Genomic DNA, 23,230 nt, shown 5'->3' on the forward strand with positions numbered 1-23,230 from the left:
ATCTCTATGGTCATATATGCATCTCTATGGTCATATACGCATCTCTATGGTCATATAAGCAACTCTATGGTCATATACGCATCTCTATGGTCATATATGCACCTCTATGGCCATATATGCATCTCTATGGTCATATATGCATCTCTATGGTCATATACGCACCTCTATGGTCATAAACGCACCTCTATGGCCATATATGCACCTCTATGGTCATATATGCACCACTATGGTCATAAACGCACCTCTATGGCCATATATGCACCTCTATGGTCATATACACATCTCTATGGTCATATACGCATCTCTATGGTCATATATGCACCTCTATGGTCATAAACGCACCTCTATGGCCAGATATGCACCTCTATGGTCATATATGCACCACTATGGTCATAAACGCACCTCTATGGTCATATAAACATGCTAATGGAAGCACATACACAGATATACGCACCCACACATACTCAAGCATACTTATTCCATCACATACATAAAGGTAATAGTCCCTAAAAATATACTGTAGGTACATATATACCCATAGCCAGCAAACTATAACTAATTTGTACCTTTTTCCCTTGGAAAACATACTCAATTGTACCCAAAGAGAATATGACTACTTTCAGGGCACATTTGGGAAATTTGATCCTTAAAGGAGAAAAACATACATTCATTGTCACTTTATTTCTGAGAGTGCACATACTGGCTTGCAGGAAGCCTTCGCTTTAGGCTGTGATAAGCAGAGATCTATGCTGTGAGCCACACGTTTGTTTAAAGGTCAGCCATTTTGTAAGACAGCAGGTGCTGTCTAAAGAGCTACGGTAACCATGGTGAAAGTGTGATATCTCACACTGAGAGCCGTGCGCTTAAGATGTGCATCAGAACATGATGATAAGGGCTGATTAACAGACAAACAAGGGAGCTCTGCGTCACTGAAAAACAAACACACACACACGCAAACATTCACATGCACTTGTTATCACATACACAAAACACACACACACACACTAATCACATACACTTGCTCCTAATCACATACACCTCACCAACCCCAACACTGTGAGTACTGCCCGCCGGATTCACACTACACCTGCATCCCTGGTTGAAATGATTTCATGACAAATCTAAAATTGTGGAGTATAGTATAGTCTTGTCCCAAGACTTATGGAGCTCACTATGTTCTTAACCTGTCTTTATTTTAAATGTATGGTTTTATTTAGTCTTATTTTATTATTTGTAAAGCCCTTTGACCAGTGGCCTGAAAAAGTACTCAACAAATAAACTATTATTGCGAGCAAGCGAGTGAATGCAGACGTGTGGGCATCTGTGTGTGTGTGTGTGGAAGTTGCACGTGCACTGAGTTGTGTCAGCAGCAGTTAGTGGTTTCTCACTCTCACTCTCTCAATCAAATGGAACATGCTTCATTTGCATGACAAGATAACTTGTGCTGCTCATTGCGGTATGTCAAACTGCTATTACTATTTGCATCAGTGATTCAGCACACTTTGTGTTGCACTGCTGATGATTAGGAGCCATTTTGTCTCTTTGAGACTATAAATCGGTACAACCTTGAAGGTTTGTTGGGAATCCCTGAGCCAACAGGACGTGTGAAGAATATAAGGGGCACCAATGATTTCTGTATCATGGGTGGGTTCTGGGTACACAATCTCCACAATCTGATTGGACACATGCAGTCTACCGGCAGCAGCTACACAATCTGATTGGACACATGTAGTCTACCGGCAGCAGCTACACAATCTGATTGGACACATGCAATCTACCGGCAGCAGCTACACAATCTGATTGGACACATGTATTCTACCAGCTCCAGTGGGCTAGAGTGTGGTTGAGAGTTGTCAGGGTTCCACAGGGTACCCCACAAGATGTGGGGGAGAGGCTGGTAACTGCATGGTACAACTGGTGAATCCTAACGTGAAACAAAAAAAAAATAATAATAAAATAAAAAGTGCAGTCCTGTTACCGTGACCGACCAGATTTTATGACTAACACAACATCAAGCAGCTCACAGCACACTTTATTCCACTTTATTTTTGTACAAAAATATCTCAGGAGTAAGAAAACGATGGTGTACCAACCACATCTCTGCAGCCAAGCTACATTTTCTCATATTCATCAGTAATAAGAAGTCTGTGTAACAACATTAGCAAAGGCTGCACATTTTTTTGCTATTGACAAATACTCCCGCATTCGTCCGTCTGAGTTTTACAAAACTGGTGCAGCTCTCAGAACTGTCGTGGATTAATACTTACAATCAATTCTACGGCAATCAGTCCAGTCTGGAGGAAAGTGCACAGTTCTGTCACTATCATAGAAAATCACAGAGCCAATTGTAGGATGTTGTTATGTCATTGTTGGGAGGGATATTATGAAATGTTGCTGCACAGTGATAAACAAAAAGCAATAACAGAAAACATGAAACCTGTGATTAGCCATAATTCTAACCAAAATAAATATTAATGCAATGAGCTTGTGTTGGGAGAGTGAAGATGAACCCAATGATGGCACCCATGACACAACCAGCATTACACTGATTTGATCAGATTAATCTTGTGTGGGGAACAGTGCATTCTGATTGGTTGATATGAGACAGTGGTTGACAGGACCTGCTAGCGCCTCCCCTTTGTGGGGGTGATGAAGCCGCACTCTTCCATCAGATGAGAGCAGAATGTAAAACCAGTCTCAGCCCTGACTAATCAAACCACGAGAGGGGAGCATGAGAGTGGGATGTAAAACCAGTCTCAGCCCTGACTAATCAAACCACGAGAAAGCAGGATGAGAGTGGGATGTAAAACCAGTCTCAGCCCTGACTAATCAAACCACGAGAGGCGAGGATGAGAGTGGGATATACAGAATGTGAGTACATCCAGGCAGGTGCGCCCAAGGCTCCAACATTATTAATCAAAATATAGAGGTCTATCTGTAACAGGGTCTCTTAAAGCACTTTAGCAGATAACAGAATTAAGACAACATGAAAGACAAAGCAAGAAGGTTGCAAGAAAGTTGCAAACACAACAATCTAGCCTAAGATCTCTGCCGGGACTGCACTAAAACCCTGCAATCAAAACTGCCCTTACTTCTTATTATTATGATTATTATTATTATCGACAATGTTTTAAACACATCATTTCCTTCAAGGATTGTATTATATTGTTAATTTATTATATATTCTGTATATATAATTTTTTCATTGTGGGTGAATTTACAAATATCTGTCAAAAAGTACAACAAAAAAAAATAATAATAATAATAATAATAATAATAATAATAATAATAATAATCTGTATACAGTAATACAGCAATACCAATAGAAATAATCATAATAATTAACTTGAGTTTATGCTTGCTGTACAAAAGCAGATATATTAACAAACAATAGCACTCTGCCGCAACCGATGAAACTATAAACAAACGAAAGGGAAAAAGGCAGGCCGGAGAACAGGATTCCGGACGAGCCCCCTGCTAGCGCGTGGACCTGCCGGCCGGTCAGTCTGTGAGTCCGCGGCCCCGCCCTGATCAGAGGGGCGCGGACAGGGTGAGCAAGAGCGTCCAGAGGGGCGCGAGGCGCCACAGGGGGGCGAGGGCGAGGCGGGGCGAGAGGGGCGCGGCAGAGTCCGAGGTGCAGGAGCACACCTCGTAGCCGCTCTCGGCGTGGTCGGCGTGGTGGAGGCCCCTCCTCCTCGTGTCCGTGCCATTGGCCTCCGTCGCCGGGGAGTCGGACTGCATCTCCGCGCAGACCAGCCAGTCCCGCCCGATGGGCTGGGGGTACCCCACCCCCACCTCCATGTCGCTCCCCTCCACCCGCCAGTACTCCTTCCCCTTGAAGAAGTAGGTGGCACCTGGGAGAGAGCGAGAAGGCTTGCGTTCACAGAGACTCCTGACTGGCTGATACAGGTAAAGGTGCTCAGCACACTCTCACTTTTGTTCTTCGAGGATCAAATTTCCCTGTCTGATCATTTGTAGACTGAATAATGTTAGGGCTATTTATAAAGGACATTTAAACTAAGTGTATGATTCAGGGAAGCACTGATTAACAGTGTCACAGTGGCTGCTGCGACAATACTGTTTGTGTCTGATCTTTAATTGACTATGCTGCCAACAGCAGGAGATTCTGGCCAATCTGTCTGTAGACTTAAATCACAGACAGTCACTGTGACCATGCTACCATGTTCAACCATGTTTGAGTCCTCAGTGCTCAGCTCTTTGACTGATTGGGGTGACAGATAGAGAGTGATCTAGTCAGGATGGTACCACTAGAATGGTGGCTTTCAACCGACTGAAAACATGGTGACCCCAACCCCCCTTCACACACAGACACATAGCGGTCCTGTGAGAAGTAAGACATGGCTGCCACTGTCTGTCCCATGTATTACCCTCTCCTGTCATGTATTTTCTTCAACTTTGTGTGCACATACAATCTTAATGTTGATGGTAATAATGGTTAGGGAAATGGGGCTGTAACTCAGCTGTGCGTGATAGAATGTCATCTGTGTAAGTCGCTCTGGAAAAGGGCACCTGGTATATAGTAGCTAATAAATAGCTTATCTGTGTTTATCAGCCTATCTGTACGTGTGGCCTATGCGTGGGTGTATCCTGAGTGGTGGGGGGGGTTCTCCAGTATTTAAGGTGCTTGGATGCCATCGTGGGGGTGAGGTACAAATTGAAACTGTAGATGATGGGGTTTAATCACATGTTATTTGCTGAATCAGACACAAAATGTCCCAATATCACTGAAACTGAACAGTGCTTCATGATAAACAATTTATTTTCTTCCAGTGAGTAGTAGCTGGTACTGCCCACACACTGATTGATGAAGTAAATCAATTGCGATTTTTGTAGAAGTAGGCATACTTTAAGGTCTAACTGATATTTTTCAAAGCTGTTTGTAATACGACTTCCCACACGATGTATGTTTTTGCTAAACGTTAACACAGAGAGCTGACCACAGGAGGCGGAGGGGGAATTGGGCACTGGGGGCAGGGCTTTCCGAGAACCTACATTACTGCTCTTGCGAACGTTTTGTGGGCGTTTTAAGACACTAAAACCAGGAAGTGAATGCTCATGTGTATGCTGCAGAAATGAGTATAAAGAGTGCAAGCGGCCATCCACTCACTGTCTGACCAGCGCATGGCATCGTCCAGATGGGTGGGCACCCCCTTCCACAGCGTGCTGTCTTTGGGGTACCCCTGGTCCATCCGCCGCAAGTGGTCGTCGTAGCGCCAGTAGCGGCTGCCCCTGAAGAAGTAGGTCTTGTCGTTGTGCAGCCAGATGAAGGCCCCGTCCACGCCCTCCATGGGCAGCCCGAAGTCGCTGATCGGTCGGGGGTAGCCCTCCTCCACGTTGTTGTCCTTGAACACCCAATACTTTTGTCCTGGGGGCAGGAAGAACAGTGTCAGTCCACACCTGGGCAGTGCTCTGCCACTGGATATTCTCCACCCTACGGAGCTAATGGAACGGCCTGGATTCAACCTGAGACTGGGGGGCTTATCTGTACACCACAGTGTAGTGCAGGGGTGGCCAACCCTGGTCCTGGAGAGCCGCAGAGTGTGTTTTTGTTGTGTGCTTATTTGATCAATTCAAAGACTCGATAACACAGTTCACTCACCTCGCCTGGTTTCTTGAGTCTAAATAGGGAGGAACGATACTTCCGGTATACTGCTCCCTATTAAGAAGAGCAGCTAAATATAAGCAAACTATGTAATGCTGAAGCGAAGTTGATTCAAAGTATGTTTAAATATATAGCTATATACTGAATATGATGGGATTTCAGTTCTGTGTTTTTAGAACTCCCATAATCCTTTCCTTTTCAAAGTGATGACATTTCCATTGGACCCTCCTAATGCCAGCGACAGTGTGTCTGTATTGTGTAAGCAACCGATGTCAAGCGCAAATGTGCACGAATGTGTTCATACGTCTCATGAGACTGGCCAGCCGAGGATAGATGACGCCATCTTTGTTGTTGCATTGGTTAGACAAATCTGACTGTACACTCATAACCACGAAAATGTAAAAAAGCTGCATAACCATAATTTGGGGATGATCTGGAGCCTTGCAATTTTGTGTTTGTAGCATGATTTAATGCTTAATTCACTTATATGAAGTTGTTGTTGTTACAGTGGTGGAATGACTTGCCTACCACTGTCAGGACCGCAGAATCCCTCCCCCTATTTCGACACAGACTCAAAACCCACCTTTTCAAACTCTACCTTAGTCCTCCCTCCTTTCTGTTATCCCTATCTTTGTCTAACCCCCCCCCAAAAAAAAAAAAAAAATTGCACTTATGATGACGACTATGTTTAGAACAGCATTCCATGTGGATTTTCCTAGTTCTGGATGTGATGCTTTGACTTATGGCAGAACCTATGCACTTGTAAGTCGCTTTGGATTAAAAGCGTCAAAACAAAATGTAACAATGTAAATGACAAAAATGTAAATGTAAATGTAAATGTACAGTCTATGATGAAATCCGCTAGCATGGCACCTAGCAGTATACCGTAAATGCCATTCAGTGGGACCTCCCTATTGGTTGTATTTAAGGTGAAAACAAAGAGCAGCAGAATGACGGCTCCCCAGGACCAGGGCTGGCCGCCCCTGGCTTAGTACCTGAACTGAAGGAGCTGCACACCCTGAACAGAGGGCCACACCAGAGAGCTCATGCCCCATTCACCTTTCACTTCTTCTGAGGATATTAAACAATTCTTCTCATTGCAAAAGCATTTGCAGTTTTACACTCAAGGAAAGTGAGACTAATTTCTGTTTAAAATGAGTATTTTTGCCTCTGTGATATGGAGACAGATGAGGTGTAATTGCATGTGATACTCCTGCTTCCACACCTCATGTTATTGACCATAATGTGTCAGCCCAAACATAAATTAGCTCATGAACAGGGCTTGAAATTAAGCTTGCTTGGTGGTCTAAAGCTTGCCCTTGAAAATGCAATTGTGTATTTTTGTGAAAACGCATCTGGGCTAGTAAAGTATTGAGGGCCAGATTTACTAAAGGACTGCTACTGCTTTTCATAAGGTTGCAATATCTACAGGGATTTATTAAATGGTCTAGTTTGCGGGTATTGAGTCACTCTGCGACTTTCCTGTTGATGCATTGGTACAGGGGTGTAGCTAAGAACGGGACTGCTGGTGAAATCGCACGCAGGCTGAGGAGGGGCCTGTGCAGGAGTCTGTGTGACAGGAAATCTGCTAAGTTGTATTGATGAACTGGGAGACGATATTTACTCATGCTGAAAATACCTTTGCATGGGTGCAGGAAGACAAGTCTTGAATTGTATGAGTTATGGCTTCTAACAATTAAATTAATCAATGTGTGGATTGGGTGCATAGCCTCACTGATTTGTTTGATATGCCTCACTGCTCAAACCTTTCTTGCTTTTTTTACTCCTTTCAGAGTGATGAGTCCATTGTAGTACGTGTGTGTTTATAAAGATATCTGCTGCAGAATTCATATTTAACTCAACAGTAAATGTCAATGTCTAATGAGAATGCCAACTGCTACTCATGATGGAGGCTGTGGATTCAGTGGTACAGCCCAGTAGTGTAGGTGACTTAATTGTGCCCTCACTATTTAAAACCCAATAGGGCCCAATAGTGTGACACAAGACGTCACTAACATCTTCTCCAATATGACCCTATGGTATAGAGCAGGGATCATCAAATCTGGACTTCATATCCAAATTCACCTCTGGTTTTCATCTCTACCGGGTAATCAACTGAAAGATTAGTGCTGCTGATTAGTGCCCAGACTGTCTTGGCACCTGACTCCCAGGTAAAGGGAGAGTGAAAAACCAGTTAAAACCAGGTCCTAGTTCAGGTCACTTCTTTGCGGTGGGCGAGACGCTAACACTCTGTGACGCCAGACCCGTACCTTTGAAGAAGACGATCTTGTGGTCTCCGGGTCTCTCGTACACAGCGTCCACACTGTCCAGGCTGGCAGGCAGGCCCCTCCAGAAGCGCTGTATCTGCGCAGGACGCAACGACACCAGGTGCTTCTCACGCGTCAGACGCCAGAAGTACTTCCCTGAGAGAGGAGCACCAGGTCATTCTCTGTCCTGTGGGGTCTGTGTTTGTATGTGTGTGTGTGTGTGTGTGTGTGTGTGTGTGTGTGTGTGTTTGTGTGTGTGCGTAAAGATCTGCGGTTTCAGCATGCTTTTCACAAGTCCATGGACAGTCAGTGGGTGATGTAATATTTTTTGGACAGTCAATGGACCAAATGCAGACATTACCTTTGATTTTACTTTAGGTAAACGTTTTTAAAAAAATATTAATCAACATTTTCAGTTTCCACATCAGTGTAAATGCTCCAGAGTTTGCTAATCTGTAGTCCCTAACCTGCATGTCATTGGACTGTGGGAGGAAACTGGAGTACCCGGAGGAAACCCTCACAATGAGAACAGTAGGGGTGTGAGGCCTGAATCGGGCAGACCCCTGCTTTTGACATCAATCGCCCCTTCCCACATACCTTTGAAAAAGAAGGCCTCACCACGAATCTGCGCCACGGCATCAAAGTGACTGTTGCATCTGTCAGGTACATCCCGTGCTGGCCTGAGAGAGAGAGAGACAGAGAGAGAGAGAGAGAGAGAGAGAGAGAGTCATACAGAGAGAGTGATTACTTTACTCCTGGCATAGAAGGCAAGCCAGCTCTTCTAGCAGCCAAATATATTGCTGTTATATTTGATAACAACCTGATTAAGTCATGCCTGATCACCGATCATGAGAGAGAGAAGGAAGCAGAGAGAAGGAGAGAGATATGAGATGAAAGAGTGAGAGCTTTATTTATCCATATATTCTGCCTCGCTTCATAAAACTGTCTGTCTCTCCCTTAATAAAAGAGACAGAAGGAAAGATAGAGAAGCACTAGTTCAGCGTGTGGGAATCCACTAAGATGTGGGTGTGTGTGTGCATGTGTGTGTGTGTGGGAACAAAATATCACCATTAACACCAGCAGGTAAAACAAATGCTCTTTCTGAGAGAATTGGGGGAGAGTTTAATGTGGTCAATTTGATGCAGGCGGCAGAAGTGTGAGCAAGTTTAATTAGGAGAGCCGACATGTCTGCCGTTTTAAAGCCATTGGCTTCACAGGTCATGCGTAAGGGGAGAGTGGAGGTGACTGTGGGGGCCATTTTGTGTCTGTAGACGGGCACTGCTGTGTTGAGAAGGGGGTGTTTGCTCACGGGACTGTGGATCTGTTCGCCGGGAGGTCCAGCAGGACGGGAGGCTCGGCGGTCTGGGAGCTGTCGTCAGGGCTGAGGGTGTGGGACACCGAATCACGCACCCCTGCAGGGACACCAGGGGACAAGAGTCAAACTCTCACACACTAACACACACACACACACACTCACACACACAAACACACGCACAAACACACACACAATACACCCCGTACCGTAGAGCTGCTAGACTCAGACCTTGTCCTCATAAGGGAGATTGGACTTCAGAGGGTCAGAAACACAAACACACACACACACACACACACACACACACACACACACACACACACACACATGCTCCGTACCGTAGAGCTGCCAGACGCGGACCTTGTCCTCGTAAGGGAGGTCGTACTTCAGAGGGTCCCCCACGGGGCCCTGGTAGTAGGGTCGCATGATGGACTCCAGGGCGGAGGTGTGTGCCAGGCCGATGGCGTGACCGAACTCGTGCACCGCCACCGCAAACAGGTCCATACCGTGGGCTTCTGGATCGATCCGGAAGGAAGAGAGACACTCATTTATCAACATTATTCAACAACAACTTCCTGTCAACAGCCCGCTGTGTACTCCCCAGTATGTGATGTCGAGTTCAGTGGTCCTGGAGAGCCACAGGGTGTGCTGGCTTCTGTTGTTCCGCAGCACTTAATTGATCAATTAAAGCAGTTAATTACAGTTAGCACACTGGGCCTAGTTTCTTGGGTCTTAATTGGTTGCTGACATTAAGGTGAAAAGAAAAACCAGCGGCTCTCCAGTGCCAGGAGTGAGGCCCACTGGTCCAGTCGTACCTGAAGCTTATGGCTATCAAAATCCACTATCGGTTCAGGAGGCTGAGAACTAGCCTGTTTGGCTCTGGAATGCGCCCAGTCAGCCGGCACTGCACTGCACAGTTCAGTACACAAGAGTGACTGGGCGGATCGTCTGGGGGGCCGAGGGTAGGGGGGGGGGGTCACACATCACGCACAGGTGCTGCAGACAGACTGACCAGAGCGTTCAATATCGACTGAAGAGGTGAGGCATGGCAGGCTGCTGACAGAAACCCATCCCCATTGGATCATTTCAGAGCCAATCATCTATCAGCTTGTGTGTCTAGACTGCAGCAGGCAGGGTAGGCGTTGGGATTTAACAACATATTTATTAATTAATCAGATTTTCTGATTTGAAACAGTAGATTAATTATTTTTTTTTTTTTTCTGGGGCTGCTATCACCCACAGGACTCATCTCCTCTGATAGCACTGCGGAGAGCTAATAAAATGCAAAAATGTAAAAAGTTTGATTTGTCTCCTGCGTGTCTGCGCTCCGTCTCTGTTCCCCCGCACGTCTCCCCGCTCCGTCTGTTCGGCTGTAATCAGGCGGAGACTCCCCCGCCGGCCCCGGGGTTAGCCTCTGAGGCCACCGGTCTGCCTCTGTCCAATTTTTAAGCAATAAACGCTCTGCCTTTCAAAAAAAAAAAAAAAAAACCATGAAAAATAACCTTATGCAACTTCTTTCAAAATGAAAATTTTGAGGGGAAAAAAGTTGCGAAGAGGAGCGGCAGAAGGTGGAAGCCTCTCTCCCGTGTGCGCTCCTCTCCGTTTGGCGAATGCACGGTGAGGTGTGAAAGTGCTCTCCAGACCCCAGCGCTGAAAGCGAAAGCAATCAAAACGCAAATGAGACGCCCTCGCTCCCGTGGCCCGTGCTGTCGACACCCCTTCCTCTCCTCGGTTCACCGCCCGCAATCCACCGCCCGCAATCCACCCGCCCGCAATCCACCGCCCCCAATCCACCCGCCCGCAATCCACCCGCCCGCAATCCACCGCCCCCAATCCACCGCCCCTAATCCACCGCCCGCAATCCACCACCCCTAATCCATCGCCCCTAATCCACCTCCCGCAATCCACCGCCCCCAATCCACCGCCCCTAATCCACCGCCCCTAATCCACCGCCCGCAATCCACCACCCCCAATCCAGCGCCCCCAATCCACCGCCCCCAATCCACCGCCCCCAATCCACCGCCCCTAATCCACCGCACGCAATCCACCGCCCGCAATCCACCGCCCCCAATCCACCCGCCCGCAATCCACCCGCCCGCAATCCACCGCCCCCAATCCACCGCCCCTAATCCACCGCCCCTAATCCACCGCCCGCAATCCACCGCCCCCAATCCACCCGCCCGCAATCCACCGCCCGCAATCCACCCGCCCGCAATCCACCGCCCGCAATCCACCGCCCCCAATCCACCCGCCCGCAATTCACCGCCCCCAATCCACCGCCCCCAATCCACCCGCCCGCAATCCACCGCCCCGAATCCTCCGCCCCCAATCCACTGCCCCTAATCCACCGCCCCTAATCCACCGCCCGCAATCCACCCGCCCGCAATCCACCCGCCCGCAATCCACCGCCCCCAATCCACCCGCCCGCAATCCACCCTCGGCATTTGACACACACCACTACAGTGTAATATTAGGGATTTGATACGTCAAAATACTGTATAATGTTAGGGATTTGACACTTCAAAATACTGTATAATGTTAGGAATTTGATATGTCGAAATTTGATACGCACTGGAGTATAATATTAGGGATTGAACAAACAGCAGTACAGTATATTGTTAGGGATTAGACACACGACACAGTGTAATGTTATGGATTTGAAACATGGCTGCATAGCTTCATGTTTCACCAAGCACTCACCGAGCACTTTATTAGTTATTTATTAAACTTATTTTTTTGATTTCTACTGCTGTAGCCTGTCCACTTAAAGTTATGATGTGTTGTGATTAGATAATCACATGAATACATAGGTGTAATAAAGCAAATATGTTCCTAATAAAGTGCTCGGTGAGTTTATATCCAGCTGTATGAATGAATACAATGTCAAAAATGCAAAAACGCTGTGAAAGTTGCTCTGGATTGAGAGTGTCTGCTAAATATCTGTGATGCTAGGTAATGTCATGTCATGTCATGTCATGTCATGTCATGTAAAGGGAGAGCCCATACTCCTTGGAGGAGGCGCATTACTCATCGTAACCACATCTGTGAGACTGACTCAGACGGACGGGTCCAGCTGTAAGATCTGTGCGACAGCAAGGTCCATCAGAGCAGGGAATAGAAGTGTCAGGCAGACAGCCTGTCATCACCATGGAGACACGCCATTGAGACACACTCTCAGAAAAAAAGTGACAGCGGAGGTACATTTCGGTTCTTCAAGGATCACATTTCCTAAATGTACCCTGAAAGTACGGTCATGTTCTCTTTGGGTACAAATGAGCAAGTTTTCCAAGCAAAAAAGGTATGAATTAATTATATATTGTTGGCTAGGAGCACAATTTTATGTACTTTTATGCTACTGCCCCAGCGACAAGCACTTTTCGTACCAGCATTTCTGAGACTGCACCCCATGGGAGCGGGGGAGGTGCCTGCCCAAACCTGTCAAAGTTCATGTGGACTAGTGTAAGAAACAGTAACATTTGTGCAAAGCCCGCCAAACATTTTGCTTACTTTACTTCTTCTACTTTCCTTCTCCACTTATTTAATTTCATTCACCAGCCATGTGAGCTTAATGTGTCAGTGGCACATAAACTCGCACAGCGTGTCGTGTATCTTACAGTAAACTGGTTACACGGTGTATGTGTGGCTCACTGCCGCATGCGTTCATGCTCAGTTTGCTGTGCATACATTAAAGGGTAGTACCTCATTTTCATCTGTGAAAAGCCTTAATTGATTTTAAACCACCCCACAAATGTTTGCCCGTTGACCTGAGACCTTTAGCTTATTTGTATAATAGAAGGCACGGTTCAGTTCAGTTCAGTTAGTTTTTCATTACCGTGTTGTGACTGTGGGCCTGGTGATTGACAGCCCAATGTTATTTTTAATCAGCGAGTGTGTGTTTGGGGTGCTGATTTCGGTCCTTGGTGTTTGTGTTCGGCAGTCCCATTTCTTGAGGTGTCGGATGTGGCCTTGTGCAGAAATCGCCGCGCCTTGAATTTTGTCGATAGTAGAATCGATGAAGCTGCTTTTTTTTTTTTGCTGTTTGCATACGTCGTAGTAGGTGGCAACGAGGTGACACGCCAACGCTGGTGACTGCTGTCCCAGAATGCACTCACAAAACAGAGGATGCGACAAAGGTGCGCGTGATTGGCTCCAGTTCCTGAGGACTCCTGGGACAAGGGAGGACGCCGACTGGTTAATTCCTGGATTCAAAGGTGGGGAAAAGGCACCCGGCTACTCTGTCCCCGATTCTAGGTGGCCTACTTTTGGAAGGGAAAACTTTCGAGAAAGAGAGAGAGAGAGAGAGAGAGAGAAAGACTTGCGCCCCGCGCCGGGAGGAACAGAGGAACAAACGTGTTCCCTGCGGCTGCCGAAACCAAAATCAGGCCACCAGTCAAACAGCGCTGTGTGTGGGAGTGTCGCTGCAGGGAGGTGTGTGTCGGGACTGAGGGGGGTGTGGGGGGATGGTGGACAATGATTTTGCAGGATTCGGGGGACATAGGGGGGTGAGATGTTGGACAGTGTTTCTGCAGAATATGGGGGGTGTAGGGGGTGAGGTGTTGGGTAGGATTTCTGCAGGATTTGGGGCCACAGGAGGGATACAGATTTTATGTGTATCAAACTCTACTTCTCATATTTCTAGCTGAGATATGGTGTTTTTCCATCCATCCATCCATCCATTATCTGAACCCGCTTATCCTGATCAGGGTCGCAGGGGGGCTGGAGCCTATCCCAGCATACATTTGGCGAAAGGCAGGAATACGCCCTGGACAGGTCGCCAGTCCATCGCAGGGCACACACACCATTCACTCACACACTCATACCTACGGGCAATTTAGGACTGTGGGAGGAAACCGGAGCACCCGGAGGAAACCCACGCAGACACGGGGAGAACATGCAAACTCCGCACAGAGAGGCCCCGGCCGACGGGGATTCGAACCCAGGACCTTCTTGCTGTGAGGCGGCAGTGCTACCCACCGCACCATCCGTGCCGCCCGATATGGTGTTTTTATAAATCAAAAATATATTTTTTACATTTGATGTTTCACACAAAATAAGGAATCCATGTGAAAAAGTTATTTATGTGAAGTATTTTTGAAAAAGTTGCTGCTGCTTGTTGTGGTGACTGTATGACTGCTGGTGGTGGTGGTGACTGTATGAATGTAAGGTTAAATAATAAATAGTTCTGAATGTCTACTGTTGGTTTTAGCCTAAGTTTTGCCTTTGAAGACTGCATTTGTTTTAGAAAAGATAAACCAATATGAAGTCCAGAGAGCTGTCTTTTGGAGAACAGCATGCCATTTTGAAGCTTAGAAAAGAGGGAAATCAATCAGAGCCATTGCACAAGCATTGGGGATAGCTTTTACAACAACTTGGAATGTCCTGAAAAAGAAAGGTACCGCTGGCATGCTGAGCAAGACATCGAACAGGTCGACCAAATAAAACAACAGCAGTTGACAACAGAAACATTGTGAGAACTCTGAAGTAAAACCCCAAAACATCAGTCAGTGACATCTCTAACAATCTTTACAGGGCAGGGGTGAAAGTATCTCAACCAACTGTTTGAACAGGACTTAGAGAGCAGCCATGAAGAGGCTATACCATTAGATGCAAACCCCTCATCAGTAGTAAGAATCGGAAGGCAAGATTACAATTTGCAAAGAAGTACAGAGATAAGCCACAAAGGTTTAAGGACTGATGAGACCAAGATGAACCTCTACCAAAGTGATGGAAAGGTTAAAGTGTGGAGAAAGAAGGGATCTGCTCATGATCCAAAACATACAAGCTCATCTTTGAAGCACGGTGGAAGAAGTGTCATGGCTTGGGCTTGCATGGCTGATTCTGGAGTGGCTCACTAATCTTTATTGATGATGTAATTCATGATGGCAGCAGCAGGATGAATTCAGAAGTCTACAAAAACCTTATGTCTGCCAACTTGCAGAGAAATGCATCCAAAATAATTGGGAGGAACTTCATCATGCAGTAAGACAAAAACCCAAAACACACTGCCAACAAAACAAAATAATTCATTCGGGAGGAGAACTGAAAGTTTTAGACTGGCCAAGTCAGTCATCAGACCATAACCCAACTGAACATGCATTTCACCTCCTGAAGAGGAGATTGAAGGAAAAAAAACAGAAACACACCACAACTGAAAGAGGCTGCAGTAAAAGACCGGAAAAACATAACAGAAGAAGAATGCAACAGTTTGTTGATGTCAATGGGTTGCAGACTTGATGTAGTTATTGCAAGCAAGGGATGTGCAACCAAATATTAAGTGTTATTTACTTTCATTTACTGTGTTCCAATACCTTTGCATACCTAAAAACTGAGTGGTCTGATACCAAAGGTGCCATGTTCTTAGTAGTTTAACACATCTAGGTGGAAATACCAGGAAATAAAAGCTGAAATTCTGTACTCTTGCCTCATGTCTTTTTATCTCAACTCCATATTAATTCAGTGTCTTGATTGTACTGACCAAGGCATTGGCCTTGTTGTTCCAATACTTTTGGAGGGGACTGTATATGTACACGCACACACACACTCACTCATACACACTGCGGCAGTGATTAAAATGCCTAGCCCAACACTCTGTCTCTCGCTCCCTAACCATGCCCCAGTTTCATTGTCTCTGTAAATTCCACCTCTCCAGCTTGATGATTGGTTCGTAGACAGGTGTAGAACGGCTGTTCACCCAGGCAAACCCTACACAGTGGATGCAACTAAGGTTATTTTCAGCCATAACAGACCTCACTGAGATCCTCAGATGAAAAGCACTCTGCAAATGTGAGTCATCAACATCATCACCACTATCATCATCATCTTCATTATCTTCATCATCATCAGCAGCACCACCACCATCACCACCATCAGCAATATCACCATCACCATATCTTCATGATCACATATGATTATCCAAAATAGACACGCCTGCGTTTAGCTTAGTTTCTCATCGCACTCTACAATGGCGAGCAACTAAAAGAAAAGTCAGAAGAGCTACCGAACAAAAGACAACTCCTGTCCCCCAAAGCTTCTCAGACGAGCCCTTGGGTGGGGGGGGGGGGGGTGACCCAGGGAGTCTCCGGAGCTTTCCGCAGACTTGTGGAGAGTGGCAGAACGCAGACTGTAATGGAGTGTTAAACGTTCCTGAAAGTGACCCTGATGTCTGCTCCCTGCCTCTCCCCATTCCCACTGCAATCATTCCCGTTCCCCCACGATTCTCAAATGCATCTTCCGCTGTGCCAGGGGAATAAAGGCTTTTAAAACTGCTCCTAAACTTCAATCAAACAGAGGGCCGGAAGGGTTCCCAGGGAGTTAATAGCTTTCCAGGGACCACAAGGGACATCATTTCATTTTCTTTGCTATTTTTCTTTGTTCTGATTGGGTCCATTTTCAAGAACCTGAAGCAAAAAAACCTTTTCCCTTTAAGCAGTTTAAGGCATTTATTATGAACCGGACCCAACTGATTTCTCTGAAAATTGTTATCTGTTTTTCTCAGTTTCTCAGGCTGAATGTTGAGAATTAAACGTTCAAGTCAATTCACTCAATATTGGATAGGATATCACAGTTAAAATATGCACTCAAAACACACTTAATCGATCAGAATATGCACATACTATGCTTAAATGTAAATGACAAACAATCTACATGTACATCTACGGAAGGAAGTAATACTTCTGTAAGTTCATTCTTCTTCTTCAGATTTCATCAAAAATGGACACAAACCCTTTGATCTGAAGGATAACTCCAATCACCGTAATAACAGTATGCTGCAGTGAGCACACGTCTCAGAAAAGGGGGGGCATTGTTTTCAACGCCTCACAATCTGGCCACACCGGCCCGACCGAGATGCTGAGATAAAACTCAGCGTTTAATTAACTCCCGATAATAATGCACAAATGATCCATGACTAGTATTGAGAATTAAGGCAAGACATTCTCATTTTTAAGCCAGGCTGTCCAGGAAGGAAAGCGTGATTTGAGCTAAGATGTCTTCATTAGGAGCCTAAGAAATGACAGTGGATGTGTGTGTGTGTGTTTGTGTGTGTGTGTATGGGGGGGGTTACAGGTTTGGGGCTATTAATGAGGGTGCAGGCTGGCGTCGGGCAGCATTTGGGAGGTTCCATCTCCATGACTCCTGTCTCGACGAATGGGAGAGTCTGATGAATGCTGAAGTGTGCATGTAGCAGTCCTTGGACCATATGCTTCAGCAAGATGGCAGTGGGGGGGCTCAGGGGGTGGCTGGGGGCTCAAGCTAGGTTTTGAAACAGCTCAGGTTGACCAGTTCAAACCAGTTCCATACTGAACATGGTTTGACCGGCTCAAGCTATGCTGTGAAACCACCCTGGCTGACCAGTTCTGACCAGCTCCATACCCAACATGGTATGACCAGCTGAAGCCATATTATGAAAGTATGTACTTTCAAGCTGGCCATAGCTGAATTTCACATGAGGGAGAAGCACCTGGACACACCCCGACACCCCACAGATGCCCACCGCCAAAACCCTCTGCTCACCCGGAGACCGGAAGGTCCAGGCCTCGTCGTCGTCGAAGTGTGTGTCGCCCGCAGAGAAGCGCTCCCCGGGGAAGAAGGCGTGTGCCACCGTGCCCCCCGGCCCATCGAAGGGGTAGCCATCATTGTGGTCCGCCTTGGTGAAGTCGATCTGGATGTCGGCCTCGTTCCCTGCCACCTCATGGAAGTTGAGGGGGGCGATGTCGCTCCAAACCTTCAGCGCGTAGTACATCAGCGCCCGCACGGTGTCCCGTCCCAGCAGGGCCGACTCCTTCGGGAAGGTCCTCACCCTGGGGGATACATGGGGGGGAGGAAAGAATTTAAAGGCCCACACTGATTTTAGTGTCTAAAACACACAAAAACATTTGCAAAGAGCAGTGATGTCGGTTTTTTTAAAAAGTCCCTAACCCTGCCCAGAGCCCAATTCCTTCTCCACCTCTACCCCCAGTGGTCAGCTGTCTGTGTGAACATGGACCGTTGCAAAAGTGTAGCATCAAGTTGCGATAGTTAATTTTGGACTTCTAATGATCAAGAGAAGAATTGCAGCAATAAACACCCTCAAACCACAACACTGTTTATCCCTCCCCGTTCTCGGTTAACACACTGACGTTGAAACCATTGTTAATTTTCACATCAACCATCAGAATGGGGAAAAAATGTGATCTTTGTGATTTCAACTGTGGCATGATTGTTGGTGCTAGGCGGGCTGGATTGAGTACTTCTGTAACTGCTGATCTCCTGGGATTTTCATGTACAACAGTCTCTAGAGTTTACTTGGAATGGTGCGAAAAACTAAAAACATCCAGTGAGCAGCAGTTCTGTGGGCAGAAATGATAAGGGACAGACTGGTCAAAGCTATCAGGATGGTGACAGTAATGCAAATAACCACACATTACAACAGTGGTCAAACCTCTAAGTGGATATGCTACAGCAGCAGAAGACTTAATAAGTCTAAAAAGAAGTCTAATGAATACCTAATAAAGTGCTCACTGAGTGTACCATACTGAAGGAGAGGCAGTATTGCATTTTTAAACCCACCATTCTCTCAAAGGAAGTGCAAACCTCTCCTTTAAACCCACAATTCAGCTGATTCACTTTAATCTCCGTGACACAGCAGCTTGATTCTGACTCATGATTCATTGTATCCCTGAGAACCCTGCTAAAAAAAACAAGCTTGGTTTTGAAACAGCTGGTAGCTTGTTGACCAGTTCAGACCAGCTCCCAGCTTAACATAGTTTAGCTGGTTGACCAGATCAGACCAGCTCCCTACTCAACATGGTTTGACCTACTGTAGCTATGTTTCGAAACAGCTGGTAGATGGTTGACCAGTTACCAGCTCAGACTAGTTACCAGCACTAGCTGGTTGACCAGCTCATACTCAGCTAGACCAGCTTTATAACCAGCTTGACCAGCTCAAAGTTCATGCTGGCATAGATTTTAGAGTAGGGTTCAGTACAAGCAATATCCAACTGTGTGAATGGATAACAATGCAAAATCTGGGTAAGAGTGTCTACTAAATGCATGTCATGTCATTGTTAATACCATGGAAGTGTAAGGATTAATGGTATGTGTCTCTTTGTGTGACTTCAGTTAGCAGGCTGTAAGTGCAAAGGTGTTTAGACTTCACTTAACAGGTTGTAAGAATTAACCTGTTTAAACTTCAATTAGCAGGTTGTAAGTATAAAGCTGTTTTAACTTCAGTTAGCAGGTTGTAAGTGTTAACATGTTTAAACTTCAGTTAGCAGGTTGTAAGTATAAAGCTGTTTTAACTTCAGTTAGCATGTTGTAAGTGTGAGGGTGTTTAAACTTCAGTTAGCAGATTGTAAGTGTGAGGGTGTTTAAACTTCAGTTAGCAGATTGTAAGTGTGAGGGTGTTTAAACTTCAGTTAGCAGATTGTAAGTGTGAGGCTGTTTAAACATCAGTTAGCAGATTGTAAGTGTGAGGGTGTTTAAACTTCAGTTAGCAGATTGTAAGTGTGAGGGTGTTTAAACTTCAGTTAGCAGATTGTAAGTGTGAGGGTGTTTAAACTTCAGTTAGCAGATTGTAAGTGTGAGGGTGTTTAAACTTCAGATAGCAGGTTGTAAGTGTGAGGGTGTTTAAACTGCAGTTATCAGTTTGTTTTGAAAATGGAAACCGTGTAAGCAGGTCTCCTGGGCAACACGGCATACCAAGTGAATAAATAATGCAAAGAATTCTGGGATTTGAATAAAAACTCACTTTAAAAACCCACAATAGTTCAATCTGTCTTCCTTTTCCTGTGACTTGGCTCGAGTGCAAGTGGAGGCGGGAACTTGATCGCTATAGTAACACCATCTCCTCCTCAATCTGCAATTTCAGCTCTGTCCCCAGGCTAAGGGGATTCACCACCTCACTCTTAAACTTTTCTGCCTGTTTCCACTACTGCCCAGACTCACTTTTCCTCCACGGTAAAGACCCAGACCATGTCCAAAACGGCTCACTTGCCAACTACTGCATACGTAATTTGAATACATTAGCTGAGATAAGTTGTTAAGCAGGTGAAATTTTGCCTAAATGTACTGTACTTAAAATCCCTGGATGACACACCTAGTTCCAGGGCTTGGTGTAGTCATGACCAAAACTACTTTGTGCTCAAAATATGTACTGGGAATTAAACATCCTGCAGACTGTCTGATAGATCCTCCATACTTCCAAGGGTACAGCGGAAGTGTTGTAAGATGTCCGCGCCCGTAATACAAATAGCATATTCCTCTATGATCCATTGGACTGTGATTGGACCCTCTCTGTGCGACCTCCAAAAAAGTATGGTTCACTTCCTGAAAAGTCTGCTCATGAATACACTCAGTAAAACCCCAGAAATGTACATATTAAAGTAAACTACATCGAGAGAGAACTTTACTAACAGCTAAACAACATCCAGCGAACTCACATCTGCATTCGAGAGCACATCGCATACTAATTCAAGTAGGCAGTAAGTTTAGTAGGCAGCAGACATTTTTAAGACACAGAGATACAGTAGTTAGCAGCCCGTTTCAGACACCGGTTTCCCAGCCTCCTCTAACCCCACACGCGCTCAGTACCTTGGCCTCAGCGCTGGCGCTATGGCAACCCGGAGTGACGCACCAAGGTCAGCGGTGCTCTCCGGAGAGCCCACCAGGCGGCACGCTAAAGCCTGCCGCATTAAAGTCGCGTTTCCTCCCGCGGCTCGGCGCCGTGAACAGCACGAGGGTTTAAGACATCAGCCCGCCGTGCAAATGGCGGATTTTACGACTGGACGGAGACTGCGTGGGAGATCTTGAGGTAGGCTTGGAACGGACTCAAAGAAAAGCCTGTTTTTTGCACTTTGCTGGAAACGGAGCGCTGGCTATGTTATTGCTAAGCTATGCCTGAGGTGCAATTCTGTGCACTGACTGTGGAATTAACTGTCGCTGGTGACAGGGGACACGGATGTGACGAGCGCGTATGCACGCAAGCGCAATTCGCATGTACGTCTGTACGTAGAGTGTCATATTTGAGTGCATACGTTTCTACATGGCATGTGCGATTCATCTGTTGGAGAACATGTTTGATGCATGTGTGCATTCTTTTTGTGAGAATGCAAGAGCGTGTTTGTGTGCATGATATATGTACACACGAGTATGTTTAGCTAGATTCATGGGTTTCATCAGTCTTTAATCTCTGTCTGAATTACCAGTGTCCCAGGACCGGACCAATGAGGGACATCTCAGCGTGCTGAGGCTGGTTCCATTCTCCATTCTCCCTCTCCGGCGCTCAAGACTTGGACAAGTGGCATTATAAAACAGAAAAGTTATTTAAAAAAACCTTATTTTCCTCTTTTTAAAACAGCATTAGAGCTCCCGGCGGGGCCCCGGCCTGCGGCGGGCCCCTGTCCCGGTTAACACGCCCGTCATCTCCGCGGGAGCGCCCGCGCAGAGAGAGCATCCTGAAAAAACCTCTGCTTCAAAGCCAGCGCCTCACAGCTAGACCCAGCGCCGCGCGAACGGGACGCAGCGCCTGCCTACGCTCGGTGGCAGGCGCAGCCTGAATCCAGCCTGCCGCCGTCCCAGTGCCGCGCTTATAATTGCTTTTTATTTGTCTGTCAAGAGGTAACGAGAAATATTGAGTCTAGACCGCCGCAGGTATTGTTGATTTTCCGCCAAACTGCTACTGTTTTTGGTAACGCTTTATTTTACAGTCCATTCATTACGTGGTAATAACTGGGTAAATACCAGGTGTTTATTTAATAAGTATTTTGATTTCAGAGCCAAGTACTATGGAAAACACTGTAAAAAGTACTTACAAACTGTAACACTTACATATAGAACTTCGCTTCACAGTACTTACCACTGGAATCAAAATAATTACCTGATAAATACAGAAGTAACTGTAGTTAGTACTATATAATTAACAGACTGTAAAATAAAGCGCTACCCTGTTTTTTTCCATTCTTGATACTTGATACCTGTTATTTATGCCAGTAGAACAGAACAGATTTTTTCCCCATTTTCTCCCAATTTGATAGCCAATTATACCCTATTTATTCCAATCAGCAATGTTGCAGGGCTCTACTGAATACGGTGGTCCTACAGCCCCTGTCGAGTCCCTCCTCCCTCGGACCGGTGAGCCAATTATGCCGCTCCACGTGTGCTGGCTGGCCTCGGCTTTGCAGGACCGGGAACAGAACCGATCTTCGTGTGCAACTGAATCAAATTGACACCTGCATCAAGGTCGGTTGCGTTGGAAGTCAGGGTCTGGCTGAGGCTGCTCTGATGAGGGAGGGAGGATCGGGTGAAACTCGCCACGGCGCGATTAGCCTGGGAACAGCGTTAGCCGTAGCGCTGTAAATAGCCTTCACAACAAGCCGGGAAGCTCCGGCCTCCTACGGAGGAAAATAAACAATGTGCTATCCATCCTGAGCTGCCAGCCCTCAGGCAGCGGGTCTCTCTGATGGATGCACTACCAGGCTGGCCTTTAATTTAAAAGTTCTGTGGGAAGCCGGGAGCTGCGACCCGCGTTCCCTCCCCGTGGCCTGCGGCAGGACGACAGGCGGTGATCGTCACACTGAAAAAATGGAGGGAAAAAGAAAATGTTCAAAAATCCCCATCTTTCCACGCTAAATTTGTAGGCTTGTCCCATTGTAGTGAAATGTCCTCCGCTCAATTTGGGATCTGTGGTATTCCCCAAAATGCATGTGGTCAGCCCTCACGGAATTTCACTCAACTCTTCTCGGTGGAGAATTACACGCCATTGCAGCAACATTGAGGCAATCCCGGGTTACTTTATACGTATATGTGTAGCTCTTTATGACTGGAATGGCTTTTGCAGATCAGCTTTGAAGCCACTAATCCTCCTCTGACCCTAGTATAAAAACACATACAAAAAAACTGTTTGTTCGAGTGACTTGGTTTGGTTAAAAACATCTCCTCTGAAGAGAGAACAGGACACTTGTCCTCAGTAAATCAGAATCTGAGCACCTATGGCGTCCCTGTGATTCCCTTCCGTTCCCCACAAGTACGCTGCTCTGCACCACCTGCTGGGTG

The 23,230-nt window shown here is 46.2% G+C and overlaps 1 protein-coding gene across 1 annotated transcript in view; it reads right to left on the bottom strand.

The window, feature by feature from the left end:
• Nucleotides 1-3,531: 3,531 nt before the first annotated feature.
• The window catches only part of mmp17a (matrix metallopeptidase 17a), a 51,325-nt gene continuing 31,626 nt past the window's right edge, over nucleotides 3,532-23,230 (bottom strand). The window contains exons 4-10 of the mRNA XM_061263794.1: nucleotides 17,714-18,000; nucleotides 9,541-9,717; nucleotides 9,200-9,302; nucleotides 8,488-8,570; nucleotides 7,894-8,046; nucleotides 5,129-5,386; nucleotides 3,532-3,854 (exon numbers count right to left, since the gene is read on the bottom strand). Coding sequence (XP_061119778.1) covers nucleotides 3,532-3,854; nucleotides 5,129-5,386; nucleotides 7,894-8,046; nucleotides 8,488-8,570; nucleotides 9,200-9,302; nucleotides 9,541-9,717; nucleotides 17,714-18,000 — 1,384 coding nt within the window. The remainder of the gene's footprint in view (nucleotides 3,855-5,128; nucleotides 5,387-7,893; nucleotides 8,047-8,487; nucleotides 8,571-9,199; nucleotides 9,303-9,540; nucleotides 9,718-17,713; nucleotides 18,001-23,230) is intronic.

The sequence above is a fragment of the Conger conger genome, chromosome 12, assembly GCF_963514075.1.
Source record: "Conger conger chromosome 12, fConCon1.1, whole genome shotgun sequence".
Lineage (NCBI taxonomy): Eukaryota > Metazoa > Chordata > Actinopteri > Anguilliformes > Congridae > Conger > Conger conger.